Source organism: Pseudophryne corroboree, chromosome 6, assembly GCF_028390025.1.
Source record: "Pseudophryne corroboree isolate aPseCor3 chromosome 6, aPseCor3.hap2, whole genome shotgun sequence".
Lineage (NCBI taxonomy): Eukaryota > Metazoa > Chordata > Amphibia > Anura > Myobatrachidae > Pseudophryne > Pseudophryne corroboree.
Window position 1 is genome coordinate 817,053,306 of NC_086449.1, and position 18,649 is coordinate 817,071,954.

The window sequence follows — 18,649 nt, forward strand, 5'->3', positions numbered from 1 at the left end:
ATGAAGGCATTTGAAGACCTGTTCGGCTACGTAACCCAGGTGACGCGTCATCACTGGCCCACGTGGCGCTCAGCGGGGACTGCTCAATGGAGCAATTTATCAAGCTCTGAAAATTGTTACCCGATCAATTTAATGACAGTAGGACAGTGCTTCTACCCTGCAGGCCCCCCCCCCCCCCCCCCCCCCCCCCCCCCCCATACGTTACTAGGTTCCTATGGAGAAATCTAGGCTACAAATCTGAATTTCATCCTTTGTCTTATCATTTTATAGAAGTTATCCGGTACGTGTTTCAAAGCCAATAAGCGACGCTTTTTCAGACCTGATCGCTGCTGTGCGTATTCGAACAGCGGGCGATCAGATCCGTACTGCGCATGCGTGTGCACCGCAGTGCGCCAGCGCGTCGCTCAACAGCAACGTGCAACGGCGTCTAGCGACGGGATGGTGCGAAAAACGCGAACGCACGGGCGTTCGCAAGGTGATCGGCAGGAAGAGGCCGTTTGTGGGGGTCAACTGACCGTTTTCTGGGAGTGTCCGGAAAAATGCAGGAGGGACCAGGCGTTTTCAGGGAAGGTGTCTGACGTCGGCTCCGGCCCCAATCAGCAGGAAACAATTGCACAGGAAGAGTAAGTTCAGCTCTGCTACACATGAGATCACACACTTGCACAGCGATTTAACCCTCCCCCTGTAGGCGGCGACTGTCTGATCGCAGGGCAGCAAAAAACGCAGCCTAGCGATCAGATCTGGATGACCCCCATGGTCTCTGCGTATAGGAATTCACCTGTGTACTAAAAACAAACCGCAGAGTTCCTGATATTCACCTGAATGACACTTTGTGACAGTGTGTTGTTGCTACTGACAGCCGCAATCCCGCCTGCCGGTAAAACATACCGATTCCGTTGCTGGGCGTTATACACTGAAGTTGCAGGTGCCTCTTGGGCAGCGGTCAGTGGGCCTGAGTCTGAAACCCAAATACTGTACAAACTGCACATTTGCATACGCATCCTGAAATACTTAGGAGTCCGGCGCCTCTCGGACGCTTGTGACTTGCGGCTGGCTGGAGTTATTTGGTGGCAGTGGGGCGCTAATGGGGCGTTCACACTTATAGGCTCATTTATCAATGAGTGATACATTTCATTGTGAGTGATAAATTGCACCAGCCAATCAGCTCCTAACTGTCATTTTCCAAACACAGCCTGTGAGCTGGAAGTTAGGAGCTGATTGGCTGGTGCAATTTATCACTCACAGTGAAATGTATCACTCATTGATAAATGAGCCCATAAGAAATGAGTGCAAAGATCTGTCCAATTTCAGCTGGGTCTCCAGCACCAAGGACAGGGCTGCTGCAGGTGATTGTGATGGAAGCTGCTCTGGAGACCGGAGGGCTGTACATTGGTGGTATGGTGTATAGAGAGAGGGGTTATCTCCAGAACAGGAAAGGCACATAAGCCGTTACAGCCAACTACTTGACGCTATGAGATTGCAGGAGAGCTGGCTGGACAGTGTACCTGGATACGCAATTTATTCCTGTCTTGTTATAATAAAAGCATGCCAGACATTGGATGGAAGCGCCGGGGCACGTTCAGCTTGCAGACAGGCCAGTGCTATATACAAGGCTGATATCCTCAGTGTTGGGAGTCCCGGCTCACGTGCTGATTTCTGATCCCCGCACCTTCCTTCGGTTCATCTGGAGTGGCAGCTATAAACATCACCTGATCCGTCCTCTAATCCCTGCTCCAGTTTCTGTAAATGGTCATAGTTTAGGAGCCGGCTGTCGGGGTATTTATAGGTATTTAGGTTAATGGGTCTTGCCGGGATGGCGAACAATGAAATCTGCATCAGCGGAAAGGGTTTTCTGTTATTGTTTGAAGTAATGTTCACACTGCGTCACTGGTGATGACGGATGGTTTGTGATTACTCCCCTACCCCAGCCGCCCTGTAACTGCGTCACCTCAGTCAGGCCCACATTTATCAAGCCTTGGAGAGTGATAAATTGCACGGTAATATAATACCAACCAATCCGCTGCTAACTGTCATTTTGCAAGCACATCCTGTAACATGACAGATATGAGCTGATTGGCTGGTAATTTATCACTGTGCAATTTATAACTGTCCATTTCTTGATAAATCTGGGCCTTGGTGTCCGGCTGCACAGTTCCAGGGGTCGAGGGGGGGGGGGGGAGGAATAAGAAAACTATAGCATTAGCCTTAGAGGGACCATTGCGGCCACTTATGTACAGGTTACATCAGTAATATGTGTATTATAAGGAATAATGCAACTCCTACTGTATTATCATGCATAGTAGATGTCAGCTCATGTGTATGTGGCCCTGTACTTTTATATAGTTTTATCCATGACTTTTAATATCTGTGTTAAACATTATCATGTGCAGTATTACATGGGGGGATTTTAGGGTTAGGCAGCAGAGATGGGGGGGGGGGGGGGGGGGGTTAGGTTTAGGCACCTTCGGGGAAGGGGTTAGGATCAGGCACTAAGGGGGAGGTTAGGGTTAGGCTGCGGGAACAGATGGTTAGGGGGTAAGGGAGAGGGGGGGGCAGTGAGGTTGAGAGACGCATGGATTTGATCTCATAAGCTCAGTGCTGTGAGGCAGCAATGCTGATCACTGTGCCATCCATGCTAACCCAAAGTTGGTGCTTTTTCTGCGATACCAGCTAATAGTCTACCTATTGATTAACCTGACTAGTATGAATGGGCTATCACAGTATGCAAGCGTGGCTCTGTTGTTGTTTTTCTTTAATGGTCTCCCTTGGAAACATGTGGGAACTATACAAGCATCAGAATCTGCAGACTGTGTAATGTGTTATATTGCCGCATCGGTGTGTTGTACATAGAGAAGTGAGCCCTTCTCCCACCAGCCCCCGGAACAATGATTACTGATTACAGGCATCGGCTATGAATTGCTCATTGTATACCTGCGTCGCTGCTCCCCACAGCATGAGACCTATCCGGGTGCCAAAGTAAACTACTAATCCGCCTACAGGCCCGGGGTGTCTGGTAATTAGCACTGGAAAGGATAACACTGAGATGCTAATGGGGAACGTTATCCTACTAGTGCTTGTTTTACAGTATTGCGGTACAGGAAACGCCCCCAATAAGAGCTCTGGAATGTGACCGGACGACAATTACATACACTGTATGTACGTTTCTTATAAAGTGAATTAACGATTTATAGTGCAGGAATAACCAGTAAGAACGTTCTAGATTTCTGCGGCTTTTCTAGTGTTTTTCTCACCTGCCGGTAAGCGCTAGATTTACGTCACAATATATTTAAAAAAAAAAAAACTCAGCCGCTGGACAGTTTCTCCATAGGTGATTATAGCTTAGTGTTTAATAACGTCTGCATATTGGGGTTTGTTCCATTCGTCTGCTGACAGCTACTATCCTTAAACAGCAGCACTCCTCTTGCATTACTCTGTGGCAGTGCAGCCGACTGAGTCTGACAATGACGGGCTTGCAGTCTCCTATGTAACACAAATGCTCAGATTGTCCTCTGTCTTGGGATCCCATGAAGCTGCTTTGCGATCTGTGATAGATTGTAAGAAATACTCTATTACAATTTACATTCATAAACCATACATTCAGCGTTCAGTTTTGGGTTTGAATTGTAGCTAATTTTATGTCTCTGCTTTTGTACCGTAGACACCCTAATAATGGAGCCAAGTCAGTGCCTGGTGGTCTCTAGCATCCTGGGACCTAAACCGGGTTCCACAAGCCTCTCCTCCGGCTCCTTCAGTCCCCACATGGTCGAGTATCCCAGAAAGCGGAAAGTGAGCGACTCCGACAGCAAGTAAGTTTCCTGTACAGATAAACACTTGGAAAGTAGGACGCCGTCTGTGACCGGGGGGAGATGTGGCATCAGATTGGCACATCTGTAACGGAGTGCATGGACGGAGCCAGAACAGATCTGTGGAAGTATAAGGCCACGTTATTCCCGAAGTGCATTCATTATACAATCACAGTTTGGGAAAATGTAATGTGTTCAGTTAGGGGGGATGTAAGATGAGATGACACCATGGGGGTCATTCCGAGTTGATCGCTCGCTAGCAGTTTTTAGCAGCCGTGCAAACACATAGTCGCCGCCCACCAGGGAGTGTATTTTCGCTTGGCTGAAGTGCGAACGCCTGTGCCGCAGAGCGCCTGCAAAAACATTTTGTGCAAAACAAGACCAGCCCTGTAGTTACTTTTCGTGTGCGTTGATTCTAACGTTGGAGGGACGGCTTTTGACATCACACACCCGCCCAGCCACGCCTGCGTTTTCCCTGGCACGCCTGCGTTTTTCTAAGCACTCCCTGAAAGCGGTCAGTTGACACCCAGGAACGCCCTCTTCCTGTCAATCTTCTTGCGGCCGCCAGTGCGAATGAAAATGTCGCTAGAACCTGTGCAAAACCACAAAGGCCTTTGTACCCGTGCGCATTGCGGTGCATACGCAGAAATGCCGATTTTTTTTAATTTTATTTATTTTTTGCCTGATCGCTGCGCTGTGAACAACGGCAGCTAGCGATCAACTCGGAATGACCGCCCCATATACAGTGCGCACAAATCTCGCATATATAGTCTGCTTACATCGTGCATCCTCCTGCGCTCGCTTATGCGGCTGCTGAGTAAAATGCGCAATGTCAGCACGCTGTAGGGTCCCGTTGCTGACATTCACACGCCGTCACAAAGGCAGAACACCAGCGTCGCCCGTACATCGCTTCTACGTGAACGGACATTCTAGATTTTATAAAGCTGTGCTCTGTAGCAGTATTTAGGTAGTATCAAGCTTTGCTCCATTGTTGCACAAATTGTTTTCATGTTCCTATAAAGCTATAAATTAATGTATTAATGCTTACAGCGCAGGTTTTACTAAGGCTACAGCGTCTAGTATCCTGGACGCACACAAGGCCACATTGGGGGAGATGTATCAAATCTTGCAGAGAGCCAAAGCGGTCCTTTTATCAATGAGTGATGAAACGCGTTGTGTTATCAATGAGTGATAAAACGCGTTGTATATGGTAAAACAAATAATAAATTGTGTTCCAGCCAATCTGCTCCCAACTGTCATTTATTTTCAAACTCATGACAGGAGCTGATTGGCTAGAGCACTATCATTCACAAGTTTTCACTTGTTGATTAATGAACCCCAAAGTACCAACCAACCAACCAGCTCCTAACTGTCATTATTCAAATACCGCCTGTAACAAGTTTTGATACATCTCCCCCTTAGGTATTGCTATAGCCCATTAAAAATAAGATTTTAAACCTACCGGTAAATCTTTTTCTCCTAGTCCGTAGAGGATGCTGGGGACTCCGTAAGGACCATGGGGTATAGACGGCTCCGCAGGAGACATGGGCACTGTAAAGCTTTAGAATGGGTGTGCACTGGCTCCTCCCTCTATGCCCCTCCTCCAGACCTCAGTTAGGACTGTGCCCAGAGGAGACTGACAGTACGAGGAAAAGGATTTTGTTATCTAAGGGCGAGATCCACACCATACACACCGTACAACGTGGTATACAATAACCAGTTAACAGTATGAACAAAACAGCATCAGCTAATAGGCCGATCTCAACTGTAACTTAACCCTTAAGTATGCAATAACTATATACAAGTCTTGCAGAATGTTTCTGCACTGGGACGGGCGCCCAGCATCCTCTACGGACTAGGAGAAAAAGATTTACCGGTAGGTTTAAAATCTTTTCTCTATCGTCCTAAGTGGATGCTGGGGTTCCTGAAAGGACCATGGGGAATAGCGGCTCCGCAGGAGACAGGGCACAAAAGTAAAGCTTTTACAGGTCAGGTGGTGTGTACTGGCTCCTCCCCCTATGACCCTCCTCCAGACTCCAGTTAGATTTTTGTGCCCGGCCGAGAAGGGTGCAATTCTAGGTGGCTCTCATAAAGAGCTGCTTAGAGAGTTTAGCTTAGGTTTTTTTATTTTACAGTGATTCCTGCTGGCAACAGGATCACTGCAACGAGGGACAGAGGGGAGAAGAAGTGAACTCACCTGCGTGCAGGATGGATTGGCTTCTTGGCTACTGGACATGAAGCTCCAGAGGGACGATCACAGGTACAGCCTGGATGGTCACCGGAGCCACGCCGCCGGCCCCCTCACAGATGCTGAAGCAAGAAGAGGTCCAGAATCGGCGGCTGAAGACTCCTGCAGTCTTCTTAAGGTAGCGCACAGCACTGCAGCTGTGCGCCATTTTCCTCTCAGCACACTTCACACGGCAGTCACTGAGGGTGCAGGGCGCTGGGAGGGGGGCGCCCTGGGAGGCAAATGAAAACCTTTAAAAAGGCTAAAAATACCTCACATATAGCCCCAGAGGCTATATGGAGATATTTACCCCTGCCTAAATGTATTAAATAGCGGGAGACGAGCCCGCCGGAAAAGGGGCGGGGCCTATCTCCTCAGCACACGGCGCCATTTTCTGTCACAGCTCCGCTGGTCAGGAAGGCTCCCAGGTCTCTCCCCTGCACTGCACTACAGAAACAGGGTATAACAGAGAGGGGGGGCAAAATAAATGGCAATATATCAATATAAAAGCAGCTATAAGGGAGCACTTAATCATAAGGCTATCCCTGTCATATATAGCGCTTTTTGGTGTGTGCTGGCAGACTCTCCCTCTGTCTCCCCAAAGGGCTAGTGGGTCCTGTCTTCGTATAGAGCATTCCCTGTGTGTCTGCTGTGTGTCGGTACGTGTGTGTCGACATGTATGAGGACGTTATTGGTGTGGAGGCGGAGCAATTGCCAAATATGAGGATGTCACCTCCTAGGGGGTCGACACCAGAATGGATGCCTTTATTTGTGGAATTACGGGATAGCGTCAACTCGCTTAAGCAGTCGTTTGCCGACATGAGGCGGCCGGACACTCAATTAGTGCCTGTCCAGGCGCCTCAAACACCGTCAGGGGCTGTAAAACGCCCCTTGCCTCAGTCGGTCGACACAGACCCAGACACAGGCACTGATTCCGGTGGTGAAGGTGACGAATCAACCGTATTTTCCAGTAGGGCCACACGTTATATGATTTTGGCAATAAAGGAGATGTTACATTTAGCTGATACTACAGGTACCACTAAACAGGGTATTATGTGGGGTGTGAAAAAACTACCAGTAGTTTTTACCGAATCAGAAGAATTAAATGACGTGTGTGATGAAGCGTGGGGTGCCCCGATAAAAAACTGCTAATTTCAAAGAAGTTATTGGCTTTATACCCTTTCCCGCCAGAGGTTAGGGAGCGCTGGGAAACACCTCCTAGGGTGGACAAAGCGCTAACACGCTTATCAAAACAAGTGGCGTTACCCTCTCCTGAGACGGCCGCACTTAAAGATCCATCAGATAGGAGGATGGAAAATATCCAAAAAGGTATATACACACATGCAGGTGTTATACTACGACCAGCTATTGCGACTGCCTGGATGTGCAGTGCTGGGGTAGTTTGGTCAGAGTCCCTGATCGAAAATATTGATACCCTGGACGGGGACAATATTTTACTGTCGTTAGAACAAATAAAGGATGCATTTCTTTATATGCGTGATGCACAGAGAGATATCTGCACACTGGCATCACGGGTAAGTGCTATGTCCATTTCGGCCAGAAGAGCTTTATGGACACGACAGTGGACAGGCGATGCGTAGAGGAGTTATTTGGGGTCGGTCTATCGGATTTGGTGGCCACGGCTACGGCCGGGAAATCCACCTTTCTACCTCAAGTCACTCCCCAACAGAAAAAGGCACCGACTTTTCAACCGCAGCCTTTTCGTTCCTTTAAAAATAAGAGAGCAAAGGGCTATTCATATCTGCCACGAGGCAGAGGACGAGGGAAGAGACAGCAACAGGCAGCTCCTTCCCAGGAACAGAAGCCCTCCCCGGCTTCTACAAAAGCCTCAGCATGACGCTGGGGCTTCGCAAGCGGACTTGGGGGCGGTAGGCGGTCGTCTCAAAAATTACAGCGCGCAGTGGGCTCACTCGCAGGTAAATCCCTGGATCCTGCAGATAATATCTCAGGGGTACAGGTTGAAATTAGAGACAGAGCCACCTCGCCGTTTCCTGAAGTCGGCTTTACCAACGTCCCCCTCAGAAAGGGAGACGGTTTTGGAAGCCATTCACAAGCTGTATTCTCAGCAGGTGATAGTCAAGGTACCTCTTCTACAACAAGGGAAGGGGTATTATTCCACTCTTTTTGTGGTACCGAAACCGGATGGCTCGGTAAGGCCTATTCTAAATCTGAAGTCCTTGAACCTGTACATAAAGAAGTTCAAGTTCAAGATGGAGTCACTCAGAGCAGTGATAGCGAACCTGGAAGAAGGGGACTTTATGGTATCCTTGGACATCAAGGATGCGTATCTCCACGTTCCAATTACCCCTCACACCAGGGGTACCTCAGGTTCGTTGTACAAAACTGTCACTATCAGTTTCAGACGCTGCCGTTTGGTTTGTCCACGGCACCTCGGGTCTTTACAAAGGTAATGGCCGAGATAATATTTCTTCTTCGAAGAAAAGGCGTATTAATTATCCCATACTTGGACGATCTCCTAATAAGGACAAGGTCCAGAGAACAGCTAGAGATGGGTTTAGCACTATCTCAAGAGGTGCTAAAGCAGCACGGATGGATTCTGAATATTCCAAAATCCCAATTAATGCCGACAACTCGTCTGCTGTTCCTGGGGATGATTCTGGACACAGTTCAGAAAAAGGTTTTTCTTCCCGAAGAAAAAGCCAAGGAGTTATCTGACCTGGTCAGGAACCTCCTAAAACCAGGAAAGGTGTCTGTACATCAATGCACAAGAGTCCTGGGAAAAAATGGTAGCTTCTTACGAAGCAATCCCTTTCGGCAGATTCCATGCAAAGGGATCTGTTGGACAAATGGTCAGGGTCGCATCTTCAGATGCACCTGCGGATAACCCTGTCGCCGAGGACAAGGGTATCCCTTCTGTGGTGGTTGCAGGAGGCTCATCTATTGGAGGGCCGCAGATTCGGCATGCAGGATTGGATCCTGGTGACCACGGATGCCAGCCTGAGAGGCTGGGGAGCAGTCACACAGGGAAGAAATTTCCAGGGAGTGTGGTCGAGCCTGAAAAAGTCTCTTCACATAAGCATTCTGGAACTAAGAGCAATCTACAATGCTCTAAGCCAGGCGGAACCTCTGCTTCAAGGAAGACCGGTGTTGATCCAGTCGGACAACATCACGGCAGTCGCCCATGTAAACAGACAGGGCGGCACAAGAAACAGAATGGCAGAAGCTGCCAGGATCCTTCGCTGGGCGGAGAATCACGTGATAGCACTGTCAGCAGTATTCATCCCGGGCGTGGACAACTGGGAAGCAGACTTCCTCAGCAGACACGACCTTCACCCGGGAGAGTGGGTACTTCATCCAGAAGTTTTCCACATGCTATTAAACCGTTGGGTAAAACCAATGGTGGACATGATGGCGTCTCGCCTCAACAAGACACTGGACAGTTATTGTGCCAGGTCAAGAGATCCGCAGGCAATAGCTGTGGACGCGTTGGTAACACCTTGGGTGTACCAGTCCGTATATGTGTTTCCTCCTCTGCCTCTCATACCAAAGGTATTGAGGATTATACGGCAAAGAGGAGTAAGACTAGTGGCTCCGGATTGGCCAAGAAGGACTTGGTACCCGGAACTTCAAGAGATGGTCACGGACGATCCGTGGCCTCTACTTCTGAGAAGGGACCTGCTTCAGCAGGGTCCTTGTCTTTTTCAAGACTTACCGCGGCGGCGTTTGACGGCATGGCGTTTGAATGCCAGATCCTAAAAGGAAAAGGCATTCCAGAAGAAGTCATTCCTACCTTGATAAAGGCAAGGAAGGAAGTCACCGTGAAGCATTATCGCCGTATTTGGCGAAAATATGTTGCGTGGTGCGAGCAGCGGAGTGCTCCGATGGAGGAATTTCAACTGGGTCGTTTTCCTACATTTCCTGCAATCAGGATTGTCTATGGGTCTCAAATTGGGATCTATTAAGGTTCAAATTTCGGCCCTATCAATATTCTTCCAAAAAGAATTGGCCTCAGTCCCTGAGGTCCAGATTTTTATCAAAGGAGTACTGCATATACAGCCTCCTGTGGTGCCTAAGGTGGCACCGTGGGATCTAAATGTAGTTTTAGATTTCCTCAAATCCAATTGGTTTGAACCACTAAAGAATGTGGATTTGAAATATCTCACATGGAAAGTGACTATGTTACTGGCCCTGGCTTCGGCCGGGAGAGTATCTGAACTGGCGGCTTTGTTTTATAAAAGCCCTTATTTAATTTTCCATTCGACATAGGGCAGAGCTGCGGACGCGTCCGCATTTTCTCCCTAAGGTGGTATCAGCGTTTCACCTGAACCAGCCTATTGTAGTGCCTGCGGCTACAGACGACTTGAAGGACTCCAAGTTGTTGGACGTTGTCAGAGCCTTAAAAATATACATTTAAAGGACGGCTGGAGTCAGAAAATCTGACTCGCTGTTTATACTGTATGCACCCAACAAGTTGGGTGCACCTGCTTCTAAGCAGTCGATTGCTAGTTGGATTTGTAACAAAATTCAACTTGTACATTCTGTGGCAGGCCTGCCACAGCCTAAATCTGTTAAGGCCCATTCCGCAAGGAAGGTGGGCTCATCTTGGGCGGCTGCCCGAGGGGTCTCGGCATTACAACTCTGCCGAGCAGCTACGTGGTCAGGGGAGAACACGTTTGTAAATTTTTACAAATTTGATACCCTGGCAAAGGAGGACCTGGAGTTCTCTCATTCGGTGCTGCAGAGTCATCCGCACTCTCCCGCCCGTTTGGGAGCTTTGGTATAATCCCCATGGTCCTTTCAGGAACCCCAGCATCCACTTAGGACGATAGAGAAAATAAGAATTTACTTACCGATAATTCTATTTCTCGGAGTCCGTAGTGGATGCTGGGCGCCCATCCCAAGTGCGGATTATCTGCAATACTTGTACATAGTTATTGTTAACTAATTCGGGTTATTGTTTAGGAAGCCATCTTTCAGAGGCTCCTCTGTTATCATACTGTTAACTGGGTTTAGATCACAAGTTGTACGGTGTGATTGGTGTGGCTGGTATGAGTCTTACCCGGGATTCAAAATCCTCCCTTATTGTGTACGCTCGTCCGGGCACAGTACCTAACTGGAGTCTGGAGGAGGGTCATAGGGGGAGGAGCCAGTACACACCACCTGACCTGTAAAAGCTTTACTTTTGTGCCCTGTCTCCTGCGGAGCCGCTATTCCCCATGGTCCTTTCAGGAACCCCAGCATCCACTACGGACTCCGAGAAATAGAATTATCGGTAAGTAAATTCTTATTATTTCTCTGACGTCCTAGTGGATGCTGGGAACTCCGTAAGGGCCATGGGGAATAGCGGCTCCGCAGGAGACTGGGCACAACTAAAGAAAGCTTTAGGACTACCTGGTGTGCACTGGCTCCTCCCTCTATGACCCTCCTCCAGACCTCGGTTAGAATTTTGTGCCCGGCCGAGCTGGATGCACACTAGGGGCTCTCCTGAGCTCCTAGAAAAGAAAGTATATTTTAGGTTTTTTATTTTCAGTGAGATCTGCTGGCAACAGACTCACTGCTACGAGGGACTTAGGGGAGAGAAGCGGACCTACCTGCTTGCAGCTTGCTTGGGCTTCTTAGGCTACTGGACACCATTAGCTCCAGAGGGATCAAACACAGGCCCAGCCTCGGTCGTCCGGTCCCGGAGCCGCGCCGCCGCCCCCTTGCAGAGCCAGTAGCAAGAAGAACGTCCAGGAAATCGGCGGCAGAAGACTCCGGGCTTCATTAAGGTAGCGCACAGCACTGCAGCTGTGCGCCATTGCTCCCTGTGCACACCACATACTCCGGTCACTGATGGGTGCAGGGCGCTGGGGGGGGGGGGGGGCGCCCTGGGCAGCAATTAGAGTACCTTAAGAGTGGCAAATCACACATAATATAGCCTAATAAGCTATATATGTGTGTAAAATACCCCAGCCACATTATGATTATAAGAGCGGGAGAAGTCCGCCGAAAAAGGGGCGGGGCTATCTCCCTCAGCACACTGGCGCCATTTTCTCTTCACAGTGCAGCTGGAAGACAGCTCCCCAGGCTCTCCCCTGTAGTTTTCAGGCTCAAAGGGTTAAAAAGAGAGGGGGGCACTAAATTTAGGCGCAAATATGTGTATTATAGCAGCTATAAGGGAAAAATCACTGTGGGTAGTGTGAATCCCTGCATTATATAGCGCTCTGGTGTGTGCTGGCATACTCTCTCTCTGTCTCCCCAAAGGACTTTGTGGGGTCCTGTCCTCAATCAGAGCATTCCCTGTGTGTGTGCGGTGTGTCGGTACGGCTGTGTCGACATGTTTGATGAGGAGGCTTATGTGGAGACGGAGCAGATGCCGATAAATGTGATGTCACCCCCTGCGGGGTCGACACCTGAGTGGATGGACATGTGGAAGGAATTACGTGACAGTGTCAACTCCTTACATAAAAGGTTTGACGACATAGCAGATGTGGGACAGCCGGCTTCTCAGCCCGTGCCTGCCCAGGCGTCTCAAAAGCCATCAGGGGCCCTAAAACGCCCACTACCTCAGATGGCAGACACAGATGTCGACACGGATACTGACTCCAGTGTCGACGACGATGAGACTACTGTACATTCCAATAGAGCCACCCGTTACATGATTACGGCAATAAAAAATGTGTTGCACATTTCTGATATTACCCCAGGTACCACAAAAAAGGGTATTATGTTTGGGGAGAAAAAAGCTTCCAGTGGTTTTTCCCCCATCTGATGAACTAAATGTGTGAAGAAGCGTGAGTTTCCCCCGATAAGAAACTGGTAATTTCTAAAACGTTACTAATGGCGTACCCTTTCCCGCCAGAGGATAGGTCACGTTGGGAGACATCCCCTAGGGTGGATAAAGCGCTCACACGTCTGTCAAAGAAGGTGGCACTACCGTCTCAGGACACGGCCGCCCTAAAGGAGCCTGCGGATAGAAAGCAGGAGGCTATCCTGAAGTCTGTATATACACACTCAGGCATTATACTGAGACCAGCTATTGCTTCAGCATGAATGTGCAGTGCTGCAGCTGCGTGGTCGGATTCTCTGTACCTTAAGACAGGGACACTATATTGCTAACCATAGAGCATATTAAAGACGCAGTCTTATACATGAGAGATGCACAGAGGGATAATTGCCGACTGGCATCTAAAATAAACGCAATGTCCATTTCTGCCAGGAACTCGGCAGTGGACAGGTGATGCTGATTCTAAAAGGCACATGGAAGTTTTGCCTTACAAGGGTGAGGAGTTGTTTGGGGATGGTCTCTCGGACCTCGTTTCCACAGCTACAGCTGGGAAATCAACAATTTGCCCCATGTTCCCTCACAGCCAAAGAAAGCACCGTATTATCAGGTACAGTCCTTTCGGCCCCAGAAAGGCAAGCGGGTTAAAGGCGCGTCCTTTCTGCCCAGAGGCAGAGGTAGAGGGAAAAAGCTGCAGCATACAGCCAGTTCCCAGGAACAAAAGTCCTCCCCCGCTTCCTCTAAGTCCACCGCATGACGCTGGGGCTCCACAGGCGGAGCCAGGTACGGTGGGGGCCCGTCTCAAGAATTTCAGCGACCAGTGGGCTCGCTTACGGGTGGATCCCTGGATTCTACAGGTAGTATCTCAGGGGTACAAGCTGGAATTCGAGACGTCTCCCCCTCGCCTTTTTCTCAAATCTGCCTTGCCGACGGCTCCCTCAGACAGGGAGGCAGTGCTGGAGGCAATTCACAAGCTGTATTCGCAGCAGGTGATAGTCACGGTACCCCTTCTTCAACAGGGACGGGGTTACTATTCCACAATGTTTGTGGTACCGAAACCGGACGGTTCGGTGAGACCCATTTTAAATTTGAAATCCTTGAACACTTATATACGAAGGTTCAAGTTCAAAATGGAATCGCTCAGGGCGGTTATTGCAAGCCTGGACGAAGGGGATTACATGGTATCACTGGACATCAAGGATGCTTACCTGCATGTCCCCATTTACCCCCCCTCACCAGGAGTACCTCAGATTTGTGGTACAGGACTGTCATTACCAATTCCAGACGTTGCCGTTTGGTTTGTCCACGGCACCGAGGGTATTTACCAAGGTAATGGCAGAGATGATGATACTCCTTCGAAGGAAGGGAGTTATAATTATCCCGTACTTGGACGATCTCCTTATAAAGGCGAGGGCCAGGGAACAGTTGTTGATCGGAGTAGCACTAGCTGGGGCAGTGCTACAACAGCACGGCTGGATCCTGAACATTCCAAAGTTGCAGCTGGTTCCTACAACGCGTCGACTGTTCCTGGGGATGGTTCTCGACACAGAACAGAAATTTTTTTCTCCCGGAGGAGAAGGCCAAGGAGTTGTCATCTCTAGTTAGAGACCTCCTAAAACCAAAACAGGTGTCGGTGCACCATTGCACGCGAGTCCTGGGAAAGATGGTGGCTTCTTACGAAGCAATTCCATTCGGAGAGTTCCATGCAAGGATCTTTCAGTGGGATCTGTTGGACAGGTGGTCCGGATCGCATCTTCAGATGCATCGGCTGATAACCCTGTCTCCAAGGGCCAGGGTGTCGCTGTTGTGATGGCTGCAGAGTGCACATCTTCCAGAGGGCCGCAGATTCGGCATACAGGACTGGGTCCTGGTGACCTCGGATGCCAGCCTTCGAGGTTGGGGGGCAGTCACACAGGGAAGAAACTTCCAAGGACAATGGTCAAGTCAGGAGACTTCCCTACACATAAATATTCTGGAACTAAGGGCCATTTGCAATGCCCTAAGTCAGGCAAGACCCCTGCTTCAAAACCAGCCGGTGCTGATCTAGTCAGACAACATCACGGCGGTCACCCATGTAAACCGACAGGGCGGCACAAGAAGCAGGATGGCAATGGCACAAGGATTCTCCGATGGGAGGAAAATCATGTGTTAGCACTGTCAGCAGTGTTCATTCCCGGAGTGGACAACTGGGAAGCAGACTTTCTCAGCAGACACGACCTCCACCCGGGAGAGTGGGGACTTCATCCAGAAGTCTTCCAAAAGATTGTACACCATTGGGAAGGGCCACAGGTGGACATGATGGTGTCCCGCCTCAACTAAAATGTTATTGCGCCAGGTCAAGGGACCCTCAGGCGATAGCTGTGGACGCTCTGGTAACACTGTGGGTGTACCAGTCGGTGTATGTGTTCCTTCCTCTGCCTCTCATACCCAAGGTACTGAGAATAATAAGGAGAGGAGTAAGAACTATACTCGTGGTTCCGGATTGGCCAAGAAGATCTTGGTACCCAGAACTTCAAGAAATGATCTCAGAGGACCCATGGCCTCTGCCGCTCAGACAGGACCTGCTGCAGCAGGGGCCCTGTCTGTTCCAAGACTTACCGCGGCTGCGTTTGACGGCATGGCGGTTGAACACCGGATCCTGAAGGAAAAGGGCATTCCGGAGGAAGTTATCCCTACGCTAATTAAAGCTAGGAAAGAAGTGACCGCAAACCATTATCAGCGCATATGGCGGAAATATGTTGCGTGGTGTGAGGCCAGGAAGGCCCCAACGGAGGAATTCAGCTAGGTCGATTTCTGCACTTCCTACAGTCAGGGGTGACTATGGGCCTAAAATTGGGTTCCATTAAGATCCAGATTTCGGCTCTATCGATTTTCTTCCAAAAAGAACTGGCTTCACTACCTGAAGTTCAGACATTTTGTTAAGGGAGTGCTGCATATTCAGCCCCCTTTTGTGCCCCCAGTGGCACCTTGGGATCTCAACGTGGTGTTGGATTTCCTAAAGTCGCATTGGTTTGAACCACTTAAAACCGTGGAACTAAAATATCTCACGTGGAAAGTGGTCATGCTGTTGGCCTTGGCTTCGGCCAGGCGTGTGTCAGAATTGGCGGCTTTGTCTTGTAAAAGCCCTTATCTGATTTCCCATATGGATAGGGCGGAATTGAGGACTCGTCCCCAATTTCTCCCAAAGGTGGTTTCAGCGTTTCATTTGAACCAGCCTATTGTGGTGCCTGCGGCTACTCGTGACTTGGAGGACTCCAAGTTGCTGGACGTAGTCCGGGCCCTAAAACTCTGTTTCCAGGACAGCTGGAGTCAGAAAGACTGACTCGCTATTTATCCTGCATGCGCCCAACAAGTTGGGTGCGCCTGCTTCAAAGCAGACTATTGCTCGCTGGATCTGTAGCACGATTCAACTTGCACATTCTGCGGCTGGACTGCCGCATCCTACATCTGTAAAGCCCATTCCACGAGGAAGGTGGGCTCTTCTTGGGCGGCTGCCCGAGGGGTCTCGGCTTTACAACTTTGCCGAGCAGCTACTTGGTCGGGGTCAAACACATTTGCTAAATTCTACAAGTTTGATACCCTGGCTGAGGAGGACCTAGAGTTCGCTCATTCGGTGCTGCAGAATCATCCGCACTCTCCCGCCCGTTTGGGAGCTTTGGTATAATCCCCATGGTCCTTACGGAGTTCCCAGCATCCACTAGGACGTCAGAGAAAATAAGATTTTACTCACCGGTAAATCTATTTCTCGTAGTCCGTAGTGGATGCTGGGCGCCCGTCCCAAGTGCGGATTGTCTGCAGTACTTGTATATAGTTATTGTTTAACTAAAGGGTTATTGTTGAGCCATCTGTTGAGAGGCTCAGTTATATTTCATACTGTTAACTGGGTATAGTATCACGAGTTATACGGTGTGATTGGTGTGGCTGGTATGAGTCTTACCCGGGATTCAAAATCCTTTCCTTATTGTGTCAGCTCTTCCGGGCACAGTATCCTAACTGAGGTCTGGAGGTGGGTCATAGAAGGAGGAGCCAGTGCACACCAGGTAGTCCTAAAGCTTTCTTTAGTTGTGCCCAGTCTCCTGCGGAGCCGCTATTCCCCATGGTCCTTACGGAGTTCCCAGCATCCACTATGGACTACGAGAAATAGATTTACCGGTGAGTAAAATCTTATTTTTCTCTTACGTCCTAGAGTATGCTGGGGACTCTGTAAGGACCATGGGGTTTATACCAAAGCTCCAGAACGGGTGGGAGAGTGCGGATGACTCTGCAGCACCGACTGAGCAAACACAACGTCCTCATCAGCCAGGGTATCAAACTTCTAGAACTTTGCAAAAGTGTTTGAACCCGACCAAGTAGCTGCTCGGCAAAGCTGTAATGCAGAGACGCCTCGGGCAGCCGCCCAAGAAGAGCCCACCTTCCTAGTGGAATGGATCTTTACTGAATTTGGTACCGGCAACCAGCCGCAAAATGAACCTGCTGAATCGTGTTACCGATCTAGCTAGCAATAGTCTGCTTAGAAGCAGGAGCGCCAACCTTGTTGGCTGCATACCGGACAAACAGTGCATCTGTTTTCCTAACCATAGCTGTTCTGGCTAAATAAATCTTTAAGGCCCTGACTACATCAAGGGACTCGCAATCCTCCAAGGCCCCCGTAGCCACAGGCACCACAATAGGTTGGTTCATCTGAAATGACGAAACCACTTCAGGCAGAAATTGAGAACGAGTCCTCAACTCTGCTCGATCCGCATGGAAAATCAGATAGGGGCTCTTGTGAGACAAAGCCGCCAATTCTGACACCCGCCTCGCAGATGCCAAGGCCAACAACATGACCACTTTCCAAGTGAGAAACTTCAATTCAACTGTTTGAAGCGGTTCAAACCAGTGTGACTCAAGGAAGCTTAACACCACGTTAAGGTCCCATGGTGCCACTGGGGGCACAAAAAGAGGTTGGATGTGTAACGCTCTTTTTACCAAAGTCTGGACTTCTGTCCGAGAAGCCAATTCCTTCTGAAAGAATATGGATAAGGCAGAAATCTGCACCTTAATTGAGCCTAACTTTAGGCCCATATCCACTTCTGTCTGAAGAAAATGGAGAAAACGTCCTAGTTGGAAATCCTCAGTAGGAGCATCCTTGGCTTCACACCAAGACACATATTTTCTCCAGATACGGTGATAGTGTTTCGCCGTAACTTCTGTTCTTGCTTTAATAAGAGTAGGAATGACCTTCTATAGAATACCCTTTTTAGCTAGGATTTGGTGTTCAACCGACATGCCGTCAAACGTAACCGCGGTAAGTTTTGGAACACGCACGGCCCCTGTAGTAGCAGGTTCTCCCTGAGAGGAAGGGGCCACGGATCTTCTGAAAACAGTCCCTGAAGATCTGCATACCAGGCCCTTCGAGGCCAATCTGGAACAATGAGTATCGTCTGCACTCTTGTTCGTCTTATGGTTCTCAATATTTCTGAGATGAGAACACCCACGGTATCACCAGGGCGTCCACCGCCGCTGCCTGAGGGTCCCTTGACCTGGAACCATACGTCCGAATCCTCCTGTTGAGGCGTGATGCCATCATGTCTATTTGAGGAAGTCCTCAATGACTTGTCACCTCTGTAAAGACTTCCTGATGAAGTCCCCACTCTCCTAGATGGAGATTGTGTCTTCTGTAATGAAGACCGCTGACAGAGCGCTTACATGATTTTCCGCCCAGCGAAGAATCCTGGTGTCTTCTGCTATTTCTGCTCTGCTTTTTGTCCCACCCTGGCGGTTCACCTGCGCCGCGGCCGCGACGTTGTCTGACTGGATCAGAACAGGTAGGTTGCGAAGAAAATTCTCTGCTTGTTTGAGGCTGTTGCAAATGGCCCTCAATTTCAGCACATT

General features: G+C 49.3%; 1 protein-coding gene across 1 annotated transcript in view; it reads left to right on the forward strand.

Moving 5' to 3' along the window:
* BMAL2 (basic helix-loop-helix ARNT like 2) overlaps positions 1-18,649 on the forward strand; it is a 68,632-nt gene that overhangs the window by 14,330 nt on the left and 35,653 nt on the right. Inside the window, exon 2 of the mRNA XM_063929127.1 lies at positions 3,659-3,806. Within this exon, the coding sequence (XP_063785197.1) occupies positions 3,659-3,806 (148 nt within the window). The remainder of the gene's footprint in view (positions 1-3,658; positions 3,807-18,649) is intronic.